General features: G+C 38.3%; 1 protein-coding gene across 1 annotated transcript in view; it reads right to left on the bottom strand.

The window, feature by feature from the left end:
* Positions 1 to 12,999: 12,999 nt before the first annotated feature.
* grid1a (glutamate receptor, ionotropic, delta 1a) overlaps positions 13,000 to 17,347 on the bottom strand; it is a 180,933-nt gene continuing 176,585 nt past the window's right edge. The window contains exon 16 of the mRNA XM_026353981.1: positions 13,000 to 13,772. Coding sequence (XP_026209766.1) covers positions 13,335 to 13,772 — 438 coding nt within the window. The 3' untranslated portion in view covers positions 13,000 to 13,334. The remainder of the gene's footprint in view (positions 13,773 to 17,347) is intronic.

Consider the following 17,347-nt stretch of genomic DNA (forward strand, 5'->3'; position numbering starts at 1 on the left):
TAACTTCAAGTTAGAAGACATTGGCTTGATAAATGACAGTAAGTCTAAAAAAAAAATTCAACTCAAGCATTATGGGTCTCACAACATGAGAAAAGGATGGATATATGTTTCAGAGTGGAATACATACCAAATAAAAGTGATCTTAAAAACCATGAGCGCTATATCAAAAGAAAGGAAAAGGAGAACAAACCATTGACAAACTAAAGTCAAAGTAATTGCAAAAGATTATTAGTCATAGGAAATCTTTTTTGAAGAAGTGGTTTCTTCCTTGGGTGAATCTATTCTTGACAAAATTACCTTTTATTATTTAGTGTGTTTAAATACTACAAGGTGCTGTGTACAGATGTTGTGGAATTGAGGAGCATCTGGACTTGTCTGCTCCATGTATTTGCTCACATATGGTTTTAACAAAGAAACTTATACAGTTAGTGCTCTTCTTCTATCTTCGGTGCTCTGTTTTGATCATGCACATATGTATAGCTTCAACTGTAGATCATGTCCAGCGATGCTTAAAATAACAGTTAAGGGCAACACAATGATTGGCACTGCAGATGATACATGTTTTGCTATGATATCAAAAATAAATTGGCAAAAGTAAAAACAAATCATACAGAGATAAACTGCCTACAGCGCATGCAGGGGATTTAATTATAGACGAACAAGATGGTGAAATGAAAATACTCCAATCCACTAATGTATACACAGGTGCAGTTGAACTAAGTACTGCTCAAATACAGTTATACATATTATTCAAACATGTAGTGCATTTGAAGTATTCACCGATCATGGCCCTTAACATTATAGCATCTGTGTAAAAGTCAATGTAAACATACTTATTAGCTTTATATTAGCCTGCTGGCTAAACCTCTAATTTACACATACTACATAGGGTCAGACATGTTCATTATTATTATTGTCATTGTTGACTAATAAGGCAGTTAATTTCTCAATTACTTTATTTGTTTAAAAATGTTTTACGGCGATTTCCCAAAGACTAATACAAGGCAAAAAACCCCAAAAGATTCAATTTACAATGATATAATAAATAAAGAAAACCTCCTCGCAGTAGAAGTTGGAACTAGAGAAAGTTTGATATTTCTGCTTAAAAGCTGACAAGTGATTAAATTGGTTATTAAAAAAATATATATTTCAGTAAACTAATGGATTTACTGACTAGAAGTTAATTCAGCTTGTGGCGACAACACACACGTGCAATGTCAAATTCCAGTTCTCATAAATGTGACTATCTACAGCTCTGAGGCCTGCAGATGATGCAAAAAGAATGACAAACAGAAAGATGCAGAAAGAAAGCGGCTCAAAGTGAGAGACACAGGTGCTGAGTCATTTTGACCTGTTTGGCAGAGGTCATATCAACAAATCCTTTTGGCTGCGTGAGTCCTCTGTCGTTCCACATGCACACAAGGAAGATGTTGAGATCTCTTAAATTGCCTTGATAGAGATTTCCTCTGCTGCCTGATGGAGTTGACACTTTTCTACCTCTGTGCCATTTCTGTGAGGGCACTTTACGCCAAGCATCAGTCTACATCAGTGGATCCCACTTTTGCCAAGAAGCCGCCCCCCCCCCCCCCCCCCCCCCATCCAATGTGTCCCACACCATTGCTGGGTAATTGACAAAAAAACGTGGTAGGCCAAGCCGGTGTGACATGTGAATCTACTTTAAATCCTAAATAGGCTATCTAGGGTGAAACACCAAGAGAAAGTGACTGAATATTTGAAATGTTCCCTGGAACCAATTTCAGCTTTTTGTACCTAGTTTTATTCTAAATTTTAAATTCAATGAAAGGCTCAGAAACATGCCAGTATTCTGGATGTCCATGGACTGTAGAAATAATTCTTAAACTGGAGTACAAGACAAGAAAAAACATGCTCTTGTCCCTTGCCTTGGGCCACAGTGAACAGGGTGTTTTTTTTCTTATTTTTATCTAGTCAACACAGATAAATATTCCTTTCGACTGAAACATAACCTCAGAAAAAACTGAATTCAAACACTTGCTATCTGTCTGGTCTGAACAGCTTTAAAACATACAATTTACAATCTTCAAAAGCTGTCGTTCATTGATATAGTTGCAGGATATTTAACTTGATTAATGTATTTATTTACTATCATTTTCTTAACATTTATAGGAATTAATTCGTTTTTTGCCACAATCTTATCCAACTGCAGTAAGAGACTTTTATAGCAAAGACCTCAGTGGACAAGGTCCGGCAAGGTCCTGCTCCTTGTAAGACAGTTTTCATACAATTTCCACATTCCCAAAGAAATATATTCCAAACGTCTTTGTTCAAGGAGGTATGAACTCTTAGAATCTGTGTTCTGTGTATTCAGGAAGTGAGAGTTATTGTCTTTGCTGGCTCATGCAGGGAGTCATTTGCCCCTTCTCCCTCTCACTGCATTATGTGTTGGCCTCCAGGGAGCCAGAGTTTCATTACAGCCAAAGCCCAGTTTAGCATGTTTGAAATGGCTCACATCGATCTGTTTGGCCCTGGTAGATCACTGTCCGATCGTGCACGTCAGAGGGTTGCACTTAGGAGCTAAATGTTTGCACTTAGGGTAACTTTGATGAAGCTTAACCTCATCACTTTTCAGGAAACCTCTGTGAAACCACTTGAAGTTAAGAAAATGTCTCAACAGAGAAAAAAACGTATTGTAATTACTTTTTTAAATTCGCCTCTGTGTTTAACTCCTTTTGTATATGTGAGACACTGATTTCTGACTGCCTGGTACTGCAATGCAGATAAATGGTTAACTCTATACACTAGTTTCTTTAAGATATTCTCCATAATGATAATTTAAGCAGACATGGCACCAACACAGAAGATTATATAGTTTCCTAGTAAAGCTATTCTTCAACCAATAAACTGAGAATCTGTACGTCCTGTCCTGTCAAAGGGTATACTTCTGTATCTGAAAAATAGAAAGCCACTTGACTGATGTGTACTGGCAAGAAAATGGTCTTTGATTGCGGCTGTCGATCAAGCGACACCCTGTTTCCTGGTCTCACTCAGGAGAATATGAGAGAGCTATGGAGTCTACGTCAAAGTGTGTTAGTTTGTTCCAAGGCAGACACGACTTTATCTTTGAATATCGTCCATTACGAGGATTTTGCACTGACATCGAGGACTCGGCAGACTTTGGCGGAATGTGTTTAGAAGGTGCTCCTTTTTGGATAGATGTTCCAGACTTAAAGCTGAAGACAAAGTACCTACACCCATCGGTGCTATGTGCCAAACCCCCCTGCAAAGCTTTAAGTATAGATCGTCACCATGCTCCCAGTTATTAGAGGGTCTCTCAGGCTACAAATGCCTTTTCCAGACCCCATTTAGTCAGGCACAAGGAGTTGATCAATGCAGGGCAGGAAAGGCTACACGGAGGTGATGGAGATACCTGCCACCACAGCAGCACCAGCAGATCTGTTACTGACAAATACTCTCCCTGGGACATGAATCTCTCCCGATCCCTCCAACTGTTCTGCAGCAGACGAGAGAAAGACAAAATGGGAATTTCTAAAAAGCAAATGGCATGACATAAAAAGTAGTGTTTGATAACATGTCCCACTTTGTACTGTGTTTCAAGGTCAGCTTTCTTCTCTGTGGAAACTGAACATGAATGAGCAACCCTAATCTTATATCCATACACATATGACGTCCCACATGTGGCTACATGTGATTTACCTCTGTCAGTTTCATCTTTTGAATCACAATGTGCATCCAAGGACATTTGAAATGCAGCAGCAGGCTAATCTTTAAATTCTTGTTAGTATCGTTGCGGTCAGCTCTGCATTCCTTTTAAGTTGATTGGAAATTTTCTTGTTTTATTTATGTCTCTTTTTTTGTTTACTGATCATCACCATGTTGCACCGAGATCAGTCGATATTTCTGCTGTGAAATCAAAGACTTGTTTTTTTCTCTCTGCTAAACACCAAGAAGTCAAATCCAACAAGTGAAAAAATATGTCATGCAACATGTAACAACATTTGCCAAACACTGGCCATGGGTAAATAGGCCGACCTAATAGAACTATCTTTTTAAAATGATTATGAAAAATAAATTCTACGATGATACTGGTAAAGTGATTATTATCCTATTAGACCATCAGTGTCTTCTGTCTGCCCCTTTACTCACTACCTGATCAAGCAAGTGCAATTTCACAGAATATTTTATAGTTGCAGTTAAGTGACCCTAGTTGTCTCTCAACAGAAACATTAACAGAAAAATCACTAGTTTGGCTTTATGCAGAATAAACCTAACCAAAACATGTTGTTAAAAATGTTTAGATGTTTATCTTGGTTGCAGAAATGTCTTTGAACAAACATTTGATTTTATATAGGATTCACTCTTAAACTGTATGGACGATATATGCCTTGAAATAACCTAAGATTGGCAACATTTTCTCTTTTTTAAAAGGGTTAGTTTCTTGTGATTAAAATAATTTTAAAGCAACTTTTCCGTTAGGAGGATGGAGAGCTTTTTTTCCTCTTTACAGTACACCAGCCTGGAGGTAGGAAGTCTCAATGTGTCTGCTGGCAGAGTTGGGCATGTGCTAAAAAAAGTGCTGTTCATTGAATGTGCTCCTTTCTTCTGCAAACTGAATAGATAATTTTTCAACAAGAAAATGTGAACATCATTCACTTGCAGGGTCTATACTCTGGGCATCCTCAAGCCCCACTAACAGCCTTTTCCACAGAATTAGATTTTACTTATGGTGGTAGAAGTAGCCGACTGCAGCAATAGTGTACAGTTGTCCTGTACATAGCAGACTTTATGGTCGTATTTACACATTAACGAGGGAAATTTAAGTTGGATAATTGTGGATTATTATTCGTTTGGACAGTTTGGAAAAAACAAATAGGTGACTCAGTCATGTCTGTGTGGGGAAACATAATTTCCATAATGCCAGTCCTGGTACATCCATAACTAATAATAAATATATTTCCCTTCTCTATTTTTTTTTTTTAACAAATGACTATAGTTAACATCGTGACGATAAACGAATCTAGTCATAAAGTCTTTGAGGGCTCGTACTCCATAAAGTCACCCACACAGACAGCAGCTTCATAAAACTGAGACTTATTTCCATGTCACCAAATGTTAAAATCTCTAAAAGAACATTAAGTAAGCGGCTCCCTGCCCCCATAAACAGATTAAAAAAATCAGTCTACAAAGAAAACTGTGAAGAGCAAGGCACTCATCTCCTCTTAAACTAATTAGTCAAGGCTTCAGGCACTTAACATTAGAAAGCTAGTCGGATGTGTTCTGCATTCAAAATGGACTAAAAATTCATGAATTTATGCCATTCTGGCAAACAATGTTATAATGTTACAATGCTGTATTGAAGTAAGCCCTGGATTGGTGATTCATTTAACTACTTCTTCTTTTCTCGGCATGATTATGATAGCCACGCTTTTTCCTTTAACTAGTCTTTTTAGATGTGCTTGTACTCTGATTTGTGTGTTTTATCTTCACGTTGCTAGTGTCTGTAATCTGAGCCTGTTTGCACTTTACCGTCTGTGGGCGAGTGAGTGGGTGAGTTTAGATTATCCTCCAAAATAGAGAAGAAAAGGTATAGATTCATGAATGCAGGCTGGGAGCTTGAGATTGAGACATGCAAAGCACTACAGGCTGCTGTTCATGTAACATTACCGACCAAAAATGTATGGCTCCGTGTGATACAGTAACTGGCCTTTAGATCTTACCTTTCACTGTGAACCTTTTTTCACAGAGATTTGCAGAGTTCACAGCAGATAATCTGAGCCATAGATGCTGTATGATAGGAAAGCTAAAGCTAAGCAATCTGAGTATTCCAGCAGCCAAGATATTTCCTACTCAACAAGGGGAAGAGTGCTTGTGGTGTCTTACTGCAAAATGAAGTTATCCCCAGTCAGTTGTTGCCTGGAGGGAATGGCATGTCGCTTCAGTACGGAGTGGTGTCCATGCTTATAGAGGAGGCCCAAGATGCACACAATGTAAATCGCCCACTCTCCCCTTGCCAAAGCATCCCTATATCTTCATGTTTCCATCTCCACGCTTCACCGATGGTGTTAGGCAGCTCATCTCTTCATGAGCTCTGTACTGTATGTTCTTCACATAGATCTTGGACTCATCAGTCCACCAAACTGTGTTTGTTTGTTTGCGGTTTTAAATTGTTTAACTGCAGATTAAATTGTTGAACGAGGAACATGTTTTCTGTGTCTCCTTTTGATATTAATTTTTCTTGCGAGTGTATCTTTGTTTCATTCATGTTGAGCCTGAGCATTATGATGCAGAAATGATGCCAAAATTCATCTAGAGTCTTAGAGGAGAAGGAACTTGCCCTTTAAAACTTGTTTTCTATCAAGCTGTGTTTGAGACAGGGAGATGTTGGCTTCATTTATGACTTCTTTCTCTGACTTCATTTGTTGCAGACAATCCTCCAGGCACCAGTCTTTCTCTCATCCTGTGCTTCTTGACAGCAAAAGTCCAACAAAACAAGCCTATTTTTATGTGTCCATTATCAGAATACAAAGTACCAGACACTCCAATGCTTCATCTTCATTCAGCCAAATATGTTACATAGACATAATCATGATTTGTCAATGCTCGCTGTCTGACATAAAAAAAGAAATAATCACGCTGAAAAAAATGAGTCCGTATTTTCAACAAAAGAGCAGGCTGTAGCCCTCCAGAGTGATTCAGACAGATCAGAGATGAATCTTATTTAGCCCTTTACAGCGATGGCATTAGAAGCCAAGAATGAAATATAAGTGAGCTCAGTGGATGTATGGAGCCTCTGACGCAGCCTGCCCAGCACCAAACGGAAAGATACAGTTAGAAACTAGCTTGTAAACACATGGAGATCTAGATATTTTTTTAAGAGCTGGTGAAGAACCAAAGAGAACTTTCTCCATAAATGCTGGATCTCAAGAGACCAAATCATCTGTTGGAACCAGTCATAAAAAACGCAGCTCCTGGGTGATAGTATAGTGACACTGTAGTGGCCAAAAATCCAATGAGGTACTTAAGAAGACGGGACTATTACTGGGGTTAAATTGATCATGTTATGGACAATGACCTTCCTGCTGACTTCTATATGATCGTTTATATAGTGCATGAACCAGAGGTGGTTCTAGGATTTCATCATTTCATCACTACTGTATCACATCACTACTGATGTTAATCACCTTTATGGTGTTAATGGGCAATTCCATTATAGTCTACAAAGAAAGCCTATTAGCATCGTGCTAATAGGCTAGTTTTTAGCACATCATGACATGCTTTCATTGTCATTTTACTACCTCTTTTCTGAGGCTGGGCACATGGTTTATTATTACTATACTATTTTTATGCATAAACCGGGACAGTAAATGTATTTTCCTCTTTACCACTGTATCTCTCTGCTAAGAGATAAAGATAGACAAGTGGAAGAGGTGTGACAGTGTTGCTTGGTTTGGTCCGAAACGCCTCTCACAGTCTCTGTAATCCGAGAATAACTTAGTAAATCATCATATTCAGTTGCTGATTATTATTCCACACTGTGTGGGTTCAGCCCAATTTTAGCCCTGACCTATTCAGGGCTCGAGTCATTTTAAAATTGAATTCCTACCATATTGGTTGTTGTCTGAGGGGGATCGCAACATCAGATTGACTGAATCATCAACAATCACGCTCTCTGCTTTGCATGTTATTGTCAGTTTTTAAAGTTGATGTCACCAGTTTACCAGAGTTTAGCAGAAACTGAATCCAATGTTTGAATCATGTTCGTAATAAAACAACAAAATAGTCCAAGAAAGTTTTCAGCAGCAACCAGCGTTTAGCTATTAATTGATTCATGGACATTAGTTAACCTCATCAACTACTGTATGTTTATCACACACAGGGAATTTAAGACTACTGGTGTTCTCAATATTTTTTTAGCTGTAAAATGACTGTATGAACGGGCTGTTTCTAAATGCAGACAACATGCTGGATTTGAATGTAGTGGCCTCAAAAGAAAAGAGGAAAATCATTTCCCACACTTCAGAGAACAGCACTAATGGACAGAAATAATTTTCAGCATTTGGATATTTTTATGCAGAAGTCAGATCAAACAACATCTACTGTAGGTAGGTGGTCCACCAAATAGTTTAATAAGCACTGAAGAATACATAATTTAACAGTAAGGCACTTCTGCAGCTTAGCACTATGAAATAACATTGTGTAACACCTGTACTCACACAGCATAGGCTCTTTTGCTTCATGAAAAATTCAAACATTTTTTTTAAGCTTGTGTCTTTTATTATAATGGCTGGAGTGAATTGTAGTTTTTTATTTTGCCATTGTTTAAGGCAGATGATTTTTTTTTCTTTCTTTTTTTAGTCCCAAAGGTGCACAGCACAGACATTTACTTTTTCCATCGTAAATGACTCTAAAGTGTTTTTGTATTATTTCCCATTTTCACATTGTGGTCTGCTTCACCTTATTCAGAAGCTAATTTATTCCATTTGTGAAGGCTGGGGAGAATCGTCTGTACTGGTCCACATAGAGACGTTACAGCTATTGAAGAGACATTACTGCAAAATGTTGTGCAGACTTTTATGGTGCTCAGAGTATGAAGCCTGACTTTTCGTGGGTGTGTGTGTGTGTGTGTGTGTGTGTGTGTGTGTGTGTGTGTGTGTGTGTGTGTGTGTGTGTGTGTGTGTGTGTGTGTGTGTTAATATATAGATCATGTAACATAATAAATGACCAAAGACTAATCTAATTACTGTAAGATCTAGTATCCCTTCACTGGTCATTTTAAATATGCACACAGCTCTGCCGTGGTCGTGCTTCTGTTCTCAGTGATGATTGATTTGGACGAGAGCAGATTTTTATTTTTTTCCATTGGAGCTTGACGTGAAATATGCTGATGGTCGTTCACACTGTGACAGTATGTCATTTTTTTACATCTGCCAAGCATCACCATCTTTTTTATTTTTTTTTTTTATTTATTTATTTTTTTACTTTTTTACACAATTTAAATAGTTTAGTGTTGGTTGACATTTCATGAGATTAGTTCAAAGCAGAACACAGTTACTGCCAGTAGCGTATCAAAAAATCATAAAAACAGTTTTGATAAAGTCCTTGATGTGTTGGAAAAAAGCACCCACGCTCTGTTTTTGCCAAGTTTGTTTACCCTCTCTAACTTTCACTGGAACTGCTTGTGTGTTTATTAAAAGTAAAATATTTTTGAATATTGCAGTCTAAACCTGAGATTTTTTTTTTTTTTTTACCTGTTGTAAAACTCATCTGAGTTTGTACATCTGCTGGTATTACTGTATATTACTTACAGTTAGATACTGTACTTTTACAGAGTGCAGTATTCGTAGCTTTATTTGCAAACAGATTAACAGAAGTTTTAATTTGCTCTTTAGTATAAAGAGTAAAAGCACAAAGTTGTATTTTCTGCGTCACAGACGTGTTGACATCTCGTTTTTTTAATATAAGTGGAGCAAATAAAGCAGTTGAGCAAGTTCTCCAGAGTATTGGCCCCTTCCTTTTAAGGCACATAGTTTTGCTTCCTAATTAAAGCTCCCCATCTGCCATTGATGTACTTTAAAGAGTGAGTTATTAGGTTGTCTGTGCTTTTGTAGGTAACAGATGAACCTTTAAACATCTCCACGTCACTAAAAAGAAACTGTCTTGAAGAAAGGGAGAAAGAATACATTTATTAATGCTTTAAATATTATAAAATGAGGACTTCTTTATTATTACAGAGATTTTTTTTAACAATGTTGCTCGGAAGTTTATTTATTCTGTGATCAAGAACCGCTGAGAGGTTGTTCTTAGTGAATGCCAAGTACTAAATATGGAAATTATTCAAGTTGGTATCATCAAAATTTAAAGTTTTGAGGGCAAAAAAGGCAAAAAGCTTCCCTCTGGACAAGAAAGCAAAAGCCCTGCGTGCAGTTTAAGGTATGATGGCTCAATGAATGGCTAATAAGGCTGCAGAGAGAGGGTCTGGACAGACGGTCAGTGATCTCCCTGCAGGGAGAATAGAAGTTATTTTACAGCAGATTGCCTCACACTGCCCACACGAGCTAATTATACTGACTATTCATGCGAGTCATGTATGGCAGAATTGTATAATTACAAAGTCCCTGTTCCTGTGATAATGTGCTATGTGAAAAACTGATGATTTTGGTTTCTCAAGTAATATGATCTCATAGCAGCACAGTGCATTATCTGTATTTTGACACTGAGATGTTTTACTTGCACATGTATTCATTTTGATTCTGTCTAATGCAGTGTTTAAGAATTGACTTGTCTGGTAAGATGACTTCTTCCACAGTCTGTTAAAATGAAATTATTCTCAGTAGCGTGGGGAATTGCATTCTGCAAATCAAAAAGTGTGCAAAGGGAAACCGAGCTGCTGTTTGTGCTGTGTCTTATGTGAAGGTGAAAAATGTCAAGGTAAAAGATGAATCCTGACATAAAGTGGTGGCACTGGACTGTTTGTGTTAAGCAAAAGCAGGAAGTCTGTCCCTGACAGGGCTCAGCTCAGCTTTCAGAACAAGGTCAGTGGTTCCTTTGAGCACGACCGTGGAGCCTGTACAGCTCCACTTGGCACCATGTCCAAGACTGGCAGTCAGGATCACTGGACAGGAGAAGTGACGAGGACAAATCAACAATCTCAACGCGTAAGAGTGCAGACAGATCTCCCACTACAGTACACTGAAATGCATGTGCACACTTGAGAAAAGCAGTCCTGACTTCCTTCTTGAAGTTTTTAACTTTAGGGGACATGGTAGTCAAGAGGAGCTAGCTCAGCTGTTATTTGAAAACTTGGAGAAACATTTCCACCATTGCATGAACCAGGCCAGCTGCCATACCAGTCGCCCAAGCTGAGAGCGTTTGTAGTAAAGTGCTGCACCATGTCCTTATACCTGCAGTGGTGACTTTTCCAGGAACTTTAATTGTTTCCTTTTACTCTGGGCCTTAAGGTGAAAACAAGCAGATGGCGATTCCATGTGTGTTAGAGGAGGCAGATGTTACTCCCACCAGGCCCAGTGTGGGTCAGTGGCTGCAATGACATAATACACAGTAATATTAAGTCCCAAGACCTTTTTCTATTAAATGATTTTTTTTTTTACTTACTTATCCCTCCAGTAACGGTGACTGTAGTTTCCTGGATTTAGCTGCTGTTTTCCTTGTTGACCTATTTTGCGTAGAACTACACAAAATGATCCCTCAGGAGTCTGCGTCTTGTGACTATTTTTACCACCTTGCAGAATTCCCAGATGGGATGTTTTAGTGTTGTCTAATGAACAGTACACCAAGGAGAGAGGTGTGCAGGAAGAACACCTTTTTCTGACTGGTTTAATTATTAGACAGAACTGCTCATTTGCCAGTTGTGTCTCTATTAATTCATCTTTCAAAATATACTCTCACTAGCCACTTTATTAGGTACACCTACAAGGTTAGAATTTCTTAGTTTATAAGTTGATCTCTCAGTACGGTGACAATTGTGTGTTGTTGTTTGTTTGGTATTTTTTGCTAATTCCCTGACATCTCAAAACGGCTTGTTTTGAGATTTTGTTTTGCCTTGACAACAGCCCAAACCTTACTCCCAATAATAAAATAAAATATAGCTAATTAATTAAATATAGTAAAATGAGCATAAAAAAGTCACTCTTACAAAACAGATTTCTACTATCTTGTACTGCATTTTCTCTTGCTGGCTTGTTTGTCTTTCATCAAAAGATGTGTGCAGTTGCAGTGATTGTTAACTTTTAATACTCAACTACCATTAAAGGCCCTCATGCAAGCAAACAGCATATTACAAAGAATTTTTTCATATGTATGAATAAGATTTGAGTGTCCGATATGTTATATATCAGGGACTGTAAAACTAAACCTTTCTCCACAAGATAAAACATGGCTAAGCTAAACTACTACTACTTAGTTAATGCATATTTCATCATATAAGCGTCTGGATTTTAGGGGAAGTAGGAAAGAAAGTAGAACAATTCTCTTACTGCTTCAAGATCTTTATTCAGGTGTCTATCCAGTATCGTCCTCTAACACCCGACAACCTAACATCACCTAATGTAGCCTGTAATATTCTACTTCAACATCACAGTGATCATCATCCCCTTGACCACCTCACATATTATTCATGGACCGCTTCACGCAGCCAGAACCACTCCCTCTTCATTTCTGTCACACTACATCAATATTAACAGGTTCTGACCTTTTTAGCTCCTCTAATGCTCCAGTAAGTTAAAGTTTTAGTTTAGCTGATTTCTGGCTCAACGGTCTGCAGTGTTAAATTGTCTCTCTCTCATTTTTATGAAACAAAGTTACCCACAAACAAGGCAGAAAATAAGTCTTATATAAATTTTTGGGCTGCTGTTCCTTGTGACCACGTGATATTTAGTCACAGAGACAGGTTGTGAGAGTTTAGTAAATATGTCTTGAAACAAACCTCACAAGAAAAGTAAGAGGAAATTTATGACAGTAACATGAAAATGTGTTTGCATGAGTCCGTAAACTATCAGGAAACCACACTAGTAATAAGCCAAAAGCACTGTTCAGAAGATATTCTAGAAATCAAAATGGAACGGCTAATGGGAAGGAAATGCAATGAGCTATTGATAGTGCACCAAGTCCCAATAAGTTGTAATAAATGAAAAATGAGTGAATTGCAAGTAGAATTATTTAAAAACTTAAATGTTCTTTTTTTTAAAGAAGCATAACAACCTATAATAATGTGATGTAATTATTGCACTAATTGTAGAACTGAAGAATGAGCTAAATGTTCGAGGCTCATTTCTCTTTCGTCACAGATACAATGACAGCATGACACTAGTACTCTGAATGTTTTCAAGCACACACATTTTTTGTAGAATACTTTTTATTTTATTTTATATGAAACAAATCAATTCTTCCAACGTCTTTGAAGTGTGAAATGTAACTTTATCATGAATTCTCACAGTACATTCAGTTAATTTTGATCTGAAAGAAAACATCTTTGAACTTGGCACTTAGAAAACAACCACAAAGAATTGTCACTTTTATTCATTAAGAACAAAATTTACAAAGCCATTCAGTCATTTTTTTTGAAAAAAACTTTTTTTTTTTTTAAACCGAACTGTTGAATATTCAAAATACACTTTTAATGTTGCTTCTCTCTCTTTGTACTCACAGTATGTACATGTGTCAGTGTCTTGTCGTGTCGTCCCACTGACTCGTCATCTCTCGTAATAAAAATCTGTTTTAGTGTTTTATATATATATATATATGTCTTCACGCTGTTTAGCACTCTGTCCAGCTCTCCACTGTTGAGTTTGAGCTTGAGTGTCTGTGAATGTTTGACGTGCTCAGATGGATGTCCCGTGGCTGGGCTCATTGATTTCTGGGATGGGTCCTCCTGGTACTGGTTGGTAGGACATTGGCATGGGTGTCTTGACTGGACTCTGCCGGAAGAGCCCCCCGTTTGGCGCCCTGTGTTTGCAGCGGATAGAGGGCATGGTGGCACTGCTCAAGGGCAGGGGCAAGGTCCTGCCAGGGACTGCACCCAGTGTCCTTCCTGCCCCGTGACTCTCCTGGAGGAAGGTGGTCACAGAGAGTGGTGGTGGCCCCCGATGGCCTGGGTAGTCCCGAGCAGACAAGGCCTCTAGAGACTGACTGGGCTGCATGCTGCCAATGTCCAGGGCAGAGATCTCGATTGACTGGCCCGGAAGCTGTTTGTGTGCCAGGTCCTCGTCCAGGAGGCTGTTCAAACGCTGGTGGACCTGTTCCAGGTTCATCTCTTTGTCCTAAAGATAGATGGAAAGACAGAGCCAAAGAGTGTGTGTAGAATAAAAGTAGTGAGGAGAAAGGATGGTGCAAAGAGGTTTTAATGGAAGGGAGAGCATGAATGTAATTAAACAGGGGTGTGACAAAGAATAAGCGAAAATAAAGGTGCAGTGATGAGGTCAACAGATGGAATGGGATGAAGAGAGGATGAAAGACGTCAGGAAGAAAGGTTATAATAGTCATTTCACCATCAAGACCAGTAATTAGTACAATGCAGTCTAACAAATAGCTATTAATGCTAAACTCATGCTGTTTTACTGCTTCACTCAGGAAACCCTAATACAGTACAAACTACTACACTAGAATTTTCTGAGCATCTCACATCAATAGAGATGGTACCTTAAAACACTGGTGTAAAACGGTAAAGTCTCCACTTCTGAAATGAACTTAAATAAGGATGTCTCTTCATGCAAAAGCGTTTAAATTTTCTCCACAATTAGGTGACCACACATGTGCAGGAGGTGACTCTTGCATGAAGAGCATCAGCTGTTAGCAAGACAGGCTCCAATGCACAAATCTAATGACTCTGACTTGGCGAGACAATAAAAAATTAAATGAAGACAAAGTTGTTAATGTCAGTTAACTGACGTAATCTAAATTAAAATAATAATAAGCCCCCCCCCCCCCAAAAAAAAAACAGACATCAATGAGACAACAGACATCAATGAGACAACAGACATGGGAGAGGAGAGGGAAAGGCCAAATGTATGTGCTCAAATAAAGAACACATAATTCTTTATCCCACATTGTTGTTTAGATGTTACCGTGCTCATTTTTGGCTACATCCTGCTCTCCTCAACAGTATTTTATCATCATGCATCACCGAAGACAGACAAAACAAAAAGGCAAATAACAGGAGAGACCATGGGATGAGATGACAATTGAAACGGCTACAATCTGCCCCTGCACGGTCCCATGCCCTGCCCCTTTGCCCTTGCACAGCCAATGACCAATACGGCATATTGGAGTAAATCAGACCACGTTTTGGCCTCGTCCCAGTCTCTTTCTCTGTCCTGTCTCCCTTGTGGTGAAGTGCTTATGTCATTATATGTCAATGGACCAGAAACCCTTTCCAGACTGCAATTTCTTCACCTGCAGGAGATTCTAGATGATACATAACCAAAATGGTCCCCTTTGAATCCAGACATTGACATATAATTGCAATTCACTACTAATTGGAAAATAAATTAGTTCAACATTTTGGAAAATACTTGTCTTAGATTACATCAAAGAGCTATGCCACTCCTGCCCGAGTGATGAGAGTAGAGTTGTGACATTTGGCTGTATGTATGTTGTTGTGGTGACAGGTAGCAGATGGAGAGTTTAGCAGAGTCTGGAGCTAATATGCCACAGACTTTCAGCCAACTTTGCTGGTTTGCAAATGTGATGTCACATTGTTGCTGTGCTGTTGGCTAAAGCTGCTGGGGATTGTAGTGAGAGTATAGTGATAGCCTGGAGTCACTACTGCATTTCCTTGCTTTGCATTCTGTTGTGTTTTACGCTCATCTGGTTGTATTTAGTTTGATTACACAACGATGTTTAAGTGATAATCAGCTATTGCCCCAGTAGTGAGTATTACTACTGTGGATGAAGGGATAAGTGTATTTAAGTATCACCAGCTTTTGGCTACACCTTTAAATCGTCAGGTGTGGTTAAATAAAAGGTGTTGCTATAAATGTTTGAAGTACTACATCTCCAAAGGTGCGTTTTGGTATTCTGTTCATTCATGGATGTAATTAGAGAGCTGGATACTGTGCTGCCATTCAGCTCTCTGCCAATTGCTTCCTGGGGACACTTGTGATACTACAATAAAAAAATCTACCTGTGCCCTAAAAGCATTTTCCCCATAGACCACAATGAACAGACCTGACTGCTTGCAGCCCACTTCAGCAGCTGCAGTGGAAGGGAAAACCTAATACAAAACCCTAAAGCTAGAAAACTTTGTTGGTTCGTATGCTCCATCTTTAAAGCAGGCATCCAGTTCTCCATAATACATGCATGATTACTGTACATGTTAGCGCTAATGGTGGAAAGAATTAAATGTTGCTGCTGTGAATGCTAATACAAATGGATTGACTTAGCAGCTGTGTAGTCCAAATCCTCTGGTCGAACTGGACGATCAGTTTATCACTGTTACTGTGAAGTTTCTGTAATTATCATTTCCTAGTAACACTGAACAATTAATTGTCAGCCTCATATTGCTCTTTAACAGAATGTGATTTTCAAAAGCTGCAGTTTTTTTTTGTCTTTGCTACATATTCAAATACTTCGAAGCATCCTCACAGGCTTTATTTTGAAGGCTTCCCTGAAGGCTCTCACTTTATGAAGTGAGAGAAGTGCACAAACTACTAGACACAAACTACTTTAGCTTTGGTGCCGATAGTCATAATGAAAATGGCCTCAGCAGAAGCCATCCCTGACATTGATGAGCTACAGACGACATTAATGTCAAAGTGAAACAGTCTGTTGGTCGTTTGACTTATGAATTATTTGGGTTTTGGATGAGAGGATGTGCAACAGGAGCAGGTGTTGTACTGATGTGTCTGGAGAGCTAAGGAAGAAAAAAGGATAAAAGAAGATTAAATTAAGAACAGAATGGCTGTATGAAAGAGCAGTTTCTATGATGAGGGTATCAATGCTGGGCTTTCTATCATTTATAGCTTGTTTGCAGGGACTAATGCAGAAGAAAAGCAATGTTTGGAAAAAAAAATCACAATAAATTGCAATAGTGTGCTATAAAAAAAACCCAAACTCAATTATATTCCCATATTTTATGCCTTATTGTCCAGCCCTTGCAGAATGTGTCCAGGCTTACAGTAGGTTTTGTTAGAAATGGCTGTCATAGTATCCACATACTGTGAATGTGTGCATGTATGCATGTATATATGTATATACATATAATATTAAAAATTAAACAAAATAACATATTTCCTTTCCAGAACAGCAGCTGTGGTGAATTTATTTTAACATTTAGGTGAGCTTATTTTGTCCACAACGATGTCCTTGATTATACGTGATGCTAAAACTTAAATATATATTCAATTTACTGTGGGTTAAAATTGTGTAAAATGCAGCAAGTTGTAACATTTAAAAAAACATTAATCAAAACTGCTAAACAACTAATTGATTCACATCATATTTAGAAATATAGATGAACACTGAATTAAGCTGCAGGTTTCTACATAGCTTTTGAAACATTTTACTGTTCGAAAGTAACTTCAAACTACTAACTCTACTAATAATAATATTTCAAGCTTGCAGAGTGAAGCTCAAATGATGTGGGTGGAAAAACAGTTTACTGGCGCGTAATTACAAATAACACATCTAACATGCTTTTTATAAATAATGAGACGGTGATGTTTGTTGTGAATCTCACATGACAGCAGTATGTGGTTATTATGAGAGCAGTTGCACAAAGACTGAAATAGAAATCAACAGCAGTACCTCAAACTTCAGTCGGCACCAAAAACCAGCGCTGGTGGAGTTTGATTTGCTGTATCTCTTTTCAGGACAGGACTGGTTCTTAAATGTGTGG

The sequence above is a fragment of the Anabas testudineus genome, chromosome 15, assembly GCF_900324465.2.
Source record: "Anabas testudineus chromosome 15, fAnaTes1.2, whole genome shotgun sequence".
Taxonomy (NCBI): Eukaryota; Metazoa; Chordata; class Actinopteri; order Anabantiformes; family Anabantidae; genus Anabas; species Anabas testudineus.